At 37.4% G+C, this 11970-nt stretch overlaps 1 protein-coding gene across 2 annotated transcripts; it reads right to left on the bottom strand.

Moving 5' to 3' along the window:
* Positions 1-519: 519 nt before the first annotated feature.
* On the bottom strand, positions 520-10345 carry idh3b (isocitrate dehydrogenase (NAD(+)) 3 non-catalytic subunit beta). Of its 2 annotated transcripts, none has more exons than XM_061727835.1 (11): positions 10270-10345; positions 7543-7716; positions 7077-7197; positions 6870-6930; positions 6642-6774; positions 5921-6054; positions 5680-5782; positions 4844-4990; positions 4538-4632; positions 4282-4342; positions 520-1053 (listed from the first exon to the last, which is right to left on the bottom strand). In XM_061727835.1, exons 1-11 carry the CDS (start codon positions 10309-10311, stop codon positions 976-978), a joined length of 1149 nt encoding a protein of 382 aa, XP_061583819.1. In that variant the 5' UTR covers positions 10312-10345; the 3' UTR covers positions 520-975. The 2 variants fall into 2 exon arrangements, with proteins under 2 accessions (XP_061583819.1, XP_061583818.1); XM_061727834.1 differs by lacking the exon at positions 520-1053 and adding an exon at positions 1236-2494.
* Positions 10346-11970: the final 1625 nt, after the last annotated feature.

An 11970-nucleotide genomic window follows, 5' to 3' on the forward strand; every position in this document is an offset into this window, starting at 1 on the left:
GCTGCATCTTGAACAGCGATACTAAGGTTTTTTTTCTTCTAAACTGAATAATTTTTGTTTGATCTTCTACATAAATATCAGCCCCTTGAATTGTGACTATACTACTTTGAATTAAACGCTTGTGTCAACATGGGTTTTGAAAACATGTTTTGACCCAGAAGTTGCATAAATCAAATATTAATCAGGAGATAAAGTGATTTATTCTTAGCAGCAGCTTCACTCAGAATGATACTAGAGTAAAAGACACCCCCCTCCCCTGTATTTACTCCTTTTTTTGGTCTAAGAGTATCTGAAAGCATACTCAGATCATGTGTTCAACATGTCTCTTATGCACAAACTATCAATTTCGAGCATTGTGTACACTCAACACTCGATAGACACAAGGAGGGATTCAGTTAGGTTCCTCATGCTGTGAGATGATATAAGCTGACTGAGCCACCAGCAGCAAGGATCAACTTTTAACAACACTAAATACTGTGCAAGTGTTCCATTAGAAGTCATGCAAGGATTTCACACACGCTATTTCATCTTATTTATTAGTCACATCTCACCATCAATGAAGAAGCAACACTCTAAAACATCACATCAATAAATAATATGGAATAACCATGCATAATGTTTGATTGCCGGTTCATCTTGCAACAAATCTATTAGGCAGAATTTAACTGGGTCTGGGGAGATAACATATGCATGCACCAATTACTGTGTAGAAACTGTCTTCCTTAAAAAAACTCACATTTTCTGTCCTTGTTTTCTTTTTTATTGCCTTTAATATAAGCTGTGTAACACAATCTGTCATCATATCTCTGCATTTCCTCAGCTCTTTCTGGGTATAAGGGGGAAAAATGGGCACACTCCTGCTGGAATCTACTGTTGACTGTGCGCCGTCTGTACAGCAGGAAGTATTAAAAATAAATTAATAAATAAAAGGCAATGTGTTAATCTTAGTAGCTGACAGATTCACAATAACAAAGCTTAGACTGCCAGGTTAGCAATGACAGCCCGGGTGAATTCATCGCTTGTTGCATAGCCCCCCAGGTCTCCAGTACGCACCTGTTGCAAACATAAGGACAGCGTGTTACTATATGCACAGCTGCTGCAACACATGGCCACATACAGTATCATGACCTGCGTGTTAGAGAGCCTTTGAAAAATGTACTTGCAGAAATAAACATGTGTCAACGCCAATGTGTGTGTCAATGAAATGTTTACTTAGAAAAAAATAAAAAAAACAGTTCAGTTTTCTTCTTTATTCAATTTCAAGTTGCAAGCCACTGTTGTAAACCAGATAGTACTCTGAGTGAAAATGATGAATGAGAACAAAGTACCTGCAATTGTTATAAGACCCTTATTTTACCAGTCAAACACAAGAATCACAAAGAACGTGACCTTTTTTTTTTTTCTTACACTGATGGGTGTAAACTGTCTCCCACCAGAAATGTTGAGAAATTTATAGAAAACAGTTACAAAGATATTAAATTCATATTTTTTGCTCTTTTCAAATGGCCTCCACATTTTCAAACCCTTTCAAAAGGAATGCAAAACAAAAAAGTGTGACAAACAAAAATCTGAGAAAGGACTACGTTAATGACATAAGAACAAGAGTTAAGCATTTCACTATCGATTTATAAATGAAACATGGATGGATGACTAAGATCCACAAACGATGAATTAAGACACCAACTATTACAGTGAGATTTTTTTTTGATTATTAGGAAATAAGACTAATTTGTTGAAATGTAACATGATTGAAATGTAACATGATAAACCACCAGAGAGTTTCGCCTGGTCAGTGCGATAAACACGGATGCTGCACATTATTTAACAGATTCGCTATCTATTTTGGTTTATAGCACCGAAACGGTAAATTGATGTCACTCACTGCTGGTCAGAGAAGTTACAGCACAACTGATCAGTAGCGTTGTTGTTTTTTACACTGCACATTAGGTAGCACACTCACTACATTAGTCGATATGAACTGATAAGACAGTCTGGCTGTTTGACAGACAGTTTCTAATAAGGTATGACAACAACAAAAAAGATGAAATGGACTCTGAGAAGGAGGGATCTGGATCCAAATCAGCCATGAACAAACTGGAAAAGCAAAATTGAAAGAGGATGGACAATGGCGATGGAGGATAAGGATGAGGAAAATAGGAGACTGAGCTAATTTGATGGAAATCCTCTCAGCAAAGAACAGTGCATGTCACTGCTGCTTCCACTGGATCAATTAGCAAATCCGGTATAAACCATGAACATTAAGGATGCCATTGATGTCATCGCAGTGTGACACAGCTGTCATTCAGCACAGTAGAGGGGAGCAGAGTCTTAACATGCACTCAGTTCATGTTAAGATCAAGGTCCGGATAGAGGGAAATGTCAGTGAGGAGTGTGATGGAACATCTTATCAAACGGGTCGGTGACGCAGGTTTTCCACAACGGCATGCACAAAGTCGCCAGTGGTAGAGTACCCGCCAAGATCACGTGTCCGAACCTGGGATGTGCACAAACACACATTTATACACACAAAAATATTAACACAACCGCACGCACGTACATGATACAGGGTACGAGGAGAGGAGGGAATTAAACAGGCGTAAGAGGATGAGTATTCAGACGCTGTGCAGGCAAATTCTAATTTCAGATATGGAGCATTCCTTTAAAGTTTAAACTAATGACCTCACAATGAACGGCAACCTCTGAAGGCAGATTAACAGTGGTCTGCAGGGCAAAGGCGGGTGTCAGTTTGATATTGTCAGAGTGAACAATTAGAGTTAAAAAGAAATGATCCTGGTGGATATTTCTGACCTGGATATTTAGAACAGGGTATCTGCAGGGTTTCACGTTTTCATTTCAAGAAGTTTTTTTTCCCCAGATCATTATAACTTAAATTTAAGACTAATTTCAGATCCATAAATTACAAAAAGGACAAATTCAAATCCGAATTCCAAAATTCCTTACTTTCACTTTTTCAGTAAATCTAATTTACTAAAAACAATTCATGTCCTATGAGCTGGAACCACTGGTACCCGGACCGGACGTTCTCTGCCTCCATGCACATGCACGTGCATGTCAAGTTGTCGTGATTTGTTCCAGTCATAATTTCATAGATCATGAACATAACTAGTCAAAACAACTGTTAAAACTATTTTTTCATCTTGACCTCATTTGGATGATTCTGCAATGTTTAAATCATGTACGCCTGAAACAATGCACCGCCGCCTCACTGTCGTAGGACTACTGATTCGTCATCCCGAAGACACACTCGAGTAACCTTATGCCAAGCGTTCCCGATGTCAGAGTCTTCTTGCACCAAGTACAAAACGCTTTGAAGTCGCTGGTTTTAATCAAGTTTGAATTCAGTCAAGATTGACTGAACTTGAATTTACCCTGGCCAGCAATGTGGAAAAATCACAGACCGAAAGAAATGCAAACTACTAGGAAATATTTGAGCGTGGCAATGCTGAATAAACAGGCAGAAACATTTAAGTCACAATAATCTTTGTAGTTCTGCTGAAAGACACAACTGAACCCAGAGAAAAATAACTAGAACATTATTTATACAACTGTGAACTGACGCAGGAAAGTTTAAAACCATTGTGGAACAATAAAAAAATTAGAGTCTGGGAATAGTGACAAATGTAAGACCTCACTACGTGTATCCATCACACAATTTTGCCTTTGAAAGTATTCATGACTTTATAAGACTCTGCGGACACCCTGACAGAAGGATGAAATGAAGCAGGACTAGAAATGTTGCAGGGCAGCAAAAGCATGTTTACATATGCATGTTAAATCATTCAAAGGCTCTCTAACACACTACAGTGAAGTATGCAAGGTGTTAAACTCAAAGCATTGTAGGTCAAGAACTGCTGATGTTACAGCTAATGTGCTGGCGTCACTGCCTCCGTTGGTTCAAATTGAGAACTGGCTGTTCACGCTTCCTCATTGCATCTGAACTCAAATCAACTTTTTGATTTTCTGTGCATTGTTATTTTCCTGAAGCGCCTGCAACATTAGCATGTATGATGTTGCAGTTATTGACCTACAAAGCCTAAGTAAGCTTGTTAATCAATACACTAGTTATGTGGGCTTCCACATACAACAGAACAGCAGAATATGGAAGTTATTTGTGCCCTAGAAGTACTGCAGGATACAGGAAACCATTTTCTATTGGTGTAAAATGAGTTAATGTTGCTGGTGTGTTTAGTTGGATGTTTTTCTTTTCATTCACAGACTGCATGCAGTAATAGGCAGAAATCCACACATATGCATATGTACCTTGCCCTGTTTGATGACCCTCTTGACAGCATCTGACACCATTTGGGAGTGATACTCCAGGCTGCAACAAAAACAATCAAGAGATCACTGAAAAGAGCCGTTTCATGCATGCCCATCTGCACATAGACAGTCATATGAAGATATTTATAAAAAAAACAAAAAAAAAAACAACTGGGGATTACGGTAGATGAGGCATGGGGATATGAGGAACATTAATGTAATTGTTGTAAAACAAAGGCTTAAGAAGACAACTCACTTGAGATGCCTTAGCATGTTGGCAGCACTGAGCAGCATGGCCGTTGGGTTGGCAATGTTCCTCCCTACGGCTTGTGCAAAGGGGTGGCGTGCACCCTGAAAAAAGATTAAGAACAAGACAACGGTTGAATAACCAAAAATCCACTGGTAGCAGAACACATATAATAAACAGAATTATACATTTTTATCTTTTTGCAGTTGCCTAAATAAACTTCTCCACATTTTTGTCTTTTAAACGAGAATTAATAAAGATTTAGATTGGACAAGAAGTGGAAAAAAAAGAAGGTACATATCCTGAGAAACTTACAGTCTCAAAAACAGCGTATTCTGCACTGTAGCTTTCTCCTGGAACGACTCCTGCCCCTCCGACCAGCCCTGCTGCCAGGTTATCGATAATGTTTCCATACAGGTTGGGCATCACCAGCACATCAAACTGGTATGGGTTTTGGACCAGCTGCAGCAAAAACATGAGATATTGATAGGTTTAGAGAAGGAATAAAAATGCTGGTAAGTGTATACAGTACGTAGCAGAGCAAGAGATGCTGTTGAAATCTCTCCATTGATCGCCATGACTGTGTCCAGCTTTTAGGTTTGGAGTCTGGTAACAAGTGAGCTGATGATGTCACATGCAGCCTCAGAGGGTAACACAGTTAAACCTTTACAAATGAAAGTTTTACAGATGACATGGAAGTAAATTCCCAACGAGCAGTTCAATGTACAGAATACAGAGATGGCTCTTCACAGTAACGTGTCGAGGACTATACCATCTTTCACTCTTGCCACTCTGTGCAGAGAAAAGGATCCTGCAGCCATATTTGTTAATGTTAGTGATGTCACATCTCCTCTTCAGCTATCTGGATTTGAGTCCTTCATTCCTTGAATTACTTTTGCTTTGCGGCCCTCAATCAGCTGCTCTCACATGGTTCCTCATCAGAGCAAATGTTTAAAAAATGCCAGCAAAATATCTTAAGCAAATCATTTCCAAACCTGCAGAATGCAGAACTATGTAAAAAAATAAAAAAAATAAAAAATCTTAGTATAAAAAGTTCAAATAAAGACACTATGACAGCTACAGCAAACAGGATATGTGTTTCATTCATTCAACATGATAAAAGTCATGAGGATCAATCTGAAGCTTTATACCTGCATGCAACAGTTATCGATGATTATGTTCTCATATTTGACTTTGGGGTACAACTGCGCCACCTCTGCACAGCTCTGAAGAAAGAGTCCATCAGCTAATTTCCTGAAATGGACAGATGAACAAGTGCTGATGTAAATCATGACCTAAATTAACATACCGTAGTTTTAAGATTTAAACAAAGAATGTATTCTAAAAAATATGACAAAGACGACTGGGAAACTTTCTTAAGATAGCACTTACATGATGTTGGCTTTGTGAACAGCGGTAACCTTGTTTCGGCCCTTTTTGGTGGCATAGTCAAAGGCAAACTTAGCGATGCGCCGTGACTTCTCCCTGGTGATGATCTTCAAACATTCAATCACGCCGGAAACGCTCTACAAAGGAGAAATACAATATCAGCTGCAAATATACAATTTCAAGCTGATATTTTTATTGGGAAATACACACAGGATAATAAAAAAAATGTGTTTGCTTTGTCGTGTATTATATCACTTTATCACATCTAAGGAAAGTTGTGGATCCTGCATGTTGCTATGCTTTACATGTATCGCCACAAAGTGGTTTGTTTTTTTGGTCTTTAACTTTAAAAATGTCACCATGTCCGAGTCTTTTCATGCTAAATTGAGGTAATAGGAAAATAAGGAAGAAAACTAAATACATTTTCCTCTAGGAGGGACACATTTCACTGCTGCACCGTGTTTGTTCTGCAAGTACATTTTTGCCCAAAGGTAAATTTGTATGCGTAGCAAATAATAGTTAGTTTCTATGAAGAAAAGGTAGTCAAAATCAAAACTTGAATTCAAAACCTGCATGTGTAAATGTAGTGTTCCATTTCTTGATACTTAGTTTAATGTTGCCTTAACTCTTCAGGAAAAAAAAAGGGTGGAAAATAAATAATTACATTAAAATCTGTCCTTGTGCAGGTATAGTCATCCTTTGACTTGAGTGGTTAGCCGTTTACCTCGTGCTCCAGGGAGCTGTATTCCCCCTCAGTCTGCTCTCGAATGATAACAAGGTCCAGGTTGTTGTGGCGAGTGCTGTAACCGGGCAGGCTGTTCACATGAACCACATTAGCAAACAGGTCCAGTTTACGCCTGGGAAATGAACAGAGATGTAATTATAAAGCACAAACTCCACCCTTTTTCCTCTTCCTATTTCCTATACTATTGTTTTGTTTTTATAAACTGACCTTAGTCTCATCTCATATGAAGCCAACTCCCCTTTGAACTCCATGGGTGCGTGAATTTTACCTAGATAACACAAAAACGTATTTTTAGGAAACTGTTAACTCGTACTTTACTTGAGCCAAGCAACAATTAAGACTTTGACTCATTTTTATTAGATGACGGTTAAACAAATGAATAGAAGGGAAAAATCAGAGTATAAGTAAAGCTACCTTTGATGGCTACCCTGTTGCTCTTCATTGAGGTCAACACTTGTTCCAGTTTGTCCTCACTGGCCATGTTCTGCACTTCACTCAGGTGGAACTCCTCAAATTCAACAGGAACATCACCTGCCTTAGGGCAAGAAAAAAACATGTTTGGTAAAAGAAATCAAGTCAAATAATAAATATTTGAATATTTTTTGGTATATTTTATATAATTATAAGCTGGTGTACATGTTTACAGAAAAGCACCACTGTTTACCAGTGCGATATTCTAGTATATTTGTGCTGATTCAAAATTTCGAAAGGGTGTGGTAAAACAAAACAAGAAAAACAGCAAACAAAGCATGGCTGGTTCATAAAAGGTTTCTTCCACTCTTTTCTTATATTTTCAACCCCAATGTACAGCATACTGTTTGTTTTGTAAACATAAAGGAGGTAAAGAGACATCATTCATTCTCTGTCCTTTCAAAAGTACCTTAAAGACGTCCTTGACAGCCGTCATCAGCTCAGGTCCCACCCCGTCCCCCGGGACCATCGTGACCTTGAAGGTGGCATCAGCGCGAGCTGGCTGGTTCTCTGAACTGCAGAGACCAGCAGACACACTGAGTGGTCTGGAGGCCAGCTGCTGCCACCTGGGACCTCCCAGGCCCTGTAGCACGGTGACAAAGACACAGACAACACATTATGATGTATCATGGGAGGGTACAAATGGTCCTTTAATCTGATATTTAACATATATTGTAGTCCCTCAACTCAAATAGAACTCATCTCAATTTCAAAACTGCCTTTTTAAATCTGAAGTTTGCTTAAAAACCTTACACTGTCTACATTTATTTTCAGTTTCTACACAAGAAACTACACAAGAAAAGCTGTGTGACAAGTGAAACCTTTAGGTTTTTTTTTTTTGTATATCAGTTTTTTATAGTGTGTGTCTTCAAACTGTTTCCGCAATACTCAACTCACATCAGGCTTGAAAGGCAAAACACTGAAATGTTGAATAAACTCGGATTTAGTGAAATATCTCTAGAGAAGGGAACGAACAACAACTTATGATATCACATTTTTGTCAGGAACAATTCCAGGTTATTTAGCATTTCTATGCAATATCAAACATCAGAAATAGCATAACTATTAAAAGGACTATAGATAATCAGCAGCTAATGTGATAATTACATATCTGAAAGTCATTTTTCTTTTGATTAATCCACCTTAATCTCCCTTGAAGAAAGTTTTCTGTTTTACCTTACAGTTGCTAAAATACATGCTGGAAATACAAAGTCAATCTAGTCTTGCTCTTAAAAACCATAGAGTGCTTCTCACCACTTTTATAGAAAAAACAAACAAACATAAAATTGATAAATAACAAAAACAATTCCAATAATTATGTTAAAGATATAACTGGGAAGTGGTCTCCCTAAATTATTTAAAATAAATAGTAAATATTCTGGAGTTAGATGCATATATATCTGCAAACACAATAACAACAAGATGTGTCTTTATATCTCATATACATCCTACCTGCTTTTTTTACACTGTTTCTTTTCCTTTCTTCTCAAACTGCACTACTTTTATTTGTATTCCACTGTATATACTGTTTATATTTTGTAATCATATATTTTTTACTTTTTTCATCCTTCTTTCGCTGCATGTGTGTGTTGTGTGTACTGCTGCTGCACAAAGTGAATTTCCCCACTGAGGGATGAATAAAAGGACTATCTAATCTAATCTGCAATAACTGATAATGAAATTTACATTATTTAGTATTAATGTACATTAATGTGTGTGTTGTGTGTAATAGGTTTTGAGCTGCTGGCTGAATTGTTCAGAACTCTGATTACACTGCTAACTGGTAAGAGATTTCTAAAGCTCAAGAAGTTTGTCATCCTGGATGAATAAAACTCAGAAACATGGAAATAGAAAGAAACAAGACTTTAAATTGGGGCTCTCTGGAAATGGGTGTGACTTTGACATTAAACGCTCTGACAGTCGTGAAAGCTGGGGATGACAGCTAATTAAACCAGAGTAAAACAGCAGACAAGCCTGCTCGAGTTTGCTCACCCTGGTAAGCAGCAGCAGCAGCTAGGGTTGCCACCTTTCAGAAATAGAAATAAGGGACTCCCCGATTTCAGCAGCGCAGGCGCCAAAAAAAGGGACATCCCCAAAACCTCTAAAATGCATAGAAATGTATTTATTTTATATGAAAAAACAAAACGCTTTGATTTAAAAGTGCTTTAATAGCATTGAACTTGCATGACTGTACAGACAGCCAACCATACCAACAACTGAAATATCCTCCTATTCTATGTATGTCCACATCAGCCCAGATGTATAATATAGCCTTCAGGTGAAGAATATGGTGTAATAGTTAATTTATTTCAATAATTCAACTTAAAAGGTGAAAGTAATACATGTATATTACATAGTCTCATTACAAAGCAAGATATGTTAAGCCTTTATTTGTTATAATTCTGATGATTGAATTGTTTATTGATTTCATAATATATTCTAATTTTTTGAGATTTTTTATTTGGAGTCTTCATAAACTTTGAGCCATAATCACCAAAATTATAACAAATAAAGGCTTGAAATATCTCACTTTGCATGTAGTGGGAAATAATATATTTGTTTCACCTTTAGTTGAATTTACTACGAATGAAGTTTTGCAATATATTCAAATTTTCCGACCTTTCCCTGTATATTATGACATAAATAAATAAGAGCATAATATGTGTCTGTATTGGTTCAATACGGAAGGCAACTTTTAATTCCCAATTACGTAACAATTCTGTATTTCAAGGGACGGGTGGCAAGCAGCAGCTGATGAGAGCAGCAGGTTTTAGTACCAAACCCAGATGAACAGGCTGGGAGGATAAGCTACTTAAGCTTTAGCCTAAATACACACTTGTATCTAGCCGCAGTGGATTGTTCGTTTGTTATTTCTCTATTTGGAACAACAATATAAACCTTTTGGCTGCTGAAAGCGATCCGTAAAAGCAAGACTAATGTGCTCCTTATTCTCCCACCGAGCTGATGTGAGCTCATGTTAGCAAGAGCCGACACAGACACACAAGTGGGTGTATCTCACCGACTCTGGACAGCCAGGCTCACACGGTCAGTGAATTACATAGTACACACCTCCAAGATATCCTTTCCCAATTATTTATTTTCTCATCTAGCGTATAAACCTCCCCTGCGCACTCACCTTGACCAATGATACCAGGCTTCCTCTCAAGGCGGCCGCCATCGCTGCTGGTGCCGAGTAACCCAACTGCTTCTGTGGTGCAATTACAGGGGCGTTGCAGTGCAGCGCCGGGACAGCACGCCCCCAAGCGGACAACTGTGGTATAACAGGCAAGGGCCACCAGCCAAATACAGGACTGTCTCAGAAAATTAGAATATTGTGATGATGAAGTTCTTTATTTTCTGTAATGCAATAAAAAAACAAAAATGTCATACATTCTGTATTCCTTACAAATCAACTGAAATATTGCAAGTCTTTTATTATTTTAATATTGCTGATTATGGTTTACAGTTTACAGTAATATTAAGATTCCCAGAATATTCAAATTTTTTGAGATAGGATATTTGAGTTTTCTTACTGTAAGCTGTAAGCCATGATCAGCAATATTAAAATAATAAAAGGCTTGCAATATTTCAGTTGATTTGTAATGAATCCAGAATGTATGACATTTTTGTTTTTTTAATTGCATTACAGAAAATCACAATATTCTAATTTTCTGAGACAGTCCTGTATAGATAGATAGATAGATAGATAGATAGATAGATAGATAGATAGATAGATAGATAGATAGATAGATAGATAGATAGATAGATAGATAGATAGATAGATAGATAGAAACTGTCTTGACCTGAAAAATGTGATCAACCAGAGTGAGGCAGCTAGTCTTAAATGTTTTCTTGTAACATATCTAAGAAACAAGCACAATTGTGTTGAATGCCACATCAGAGATTTCTAAATGTTTAACTGTATTTAATTTGAATAAACTTAATATAAAACAAGTAAATGACAAGATTGAAAACGAGGAGATTTTGTTTTTTGGTTTCCCCCTTTCTTAAGTGAATCATATAACATGTTTGTGCATGTTAAGGACCTTCAAAAGGAAGTTCAAACACCAGAATCAAAGGCATAATTATAATTTTCGTACACACTGCTCATTAATCCATTGATGTTTATGCCCCAGACCTTGATACCCTCACTACAGAATACCACTCAACAGTTGATTAAACACTAACTGTCAAGCCCCTGCTCAGTAGTGTTGCACATTGCAGACAAAGATAGAGCAGTGCTCTTCTGCACCTCCACATTTCTTGTTATTCCTGAGGCTTTTTGGAGAAGGTCTATAACCTAAAAGGACAGAAGCAAAGCCAATAGTTTGATGAGCAACTATTATAGAAGCCCAGAAAAAAAAAATCTGTGAATCAATTAATAAATTAACTGATTCCTTAAGAACTTCTGGATTATTATTTCTAGATAATTTGGGACAATAGTGAGACAAAAAAAAAGTTTTCCCCACAAAAATATTTAAAAAATTCAAAGACTCCTCAAATACAATAGATTTTTTAATGTGTTTTATTTGATGTCTTTACTGTAATTGGTTTTATAGTGACTTGTTTAGATTCTGTGGAGGCTGTTGAAAAGCAAAATTTACAACGTTTCAGCAGTCAGGAGTTTGTTGTTGACGGCCCCTAAACGAGACAGTGGCGCTCTGTCGAATATCTACTAAAATAAAACTAATATCACCGCAGTACTTAGTGACAGAGAGAAACTTCAGACATTTATACCGATATATTAGAAACAAATGCCCCAAAAACAATGAGCACAAGACCGTTGTCATGGGTAGACTGTCCGGCTCCCTCCTGCATCTCACCGCCAACAATGACT

The sequence above is a fragment of the Cololabis saira genome, chromosome 8, assembly GCF_033807715.1.
Source record: "Cololabis saira isolate AMF1-May2022 chromosome 8, fColSai1.1, whole genome shotgun sequence".
NCBI lineage: Eukaryota > Metazoa > Chordata > Actinopteri > Beloniformes > Belonidae > Cololabis > Cololabis saira.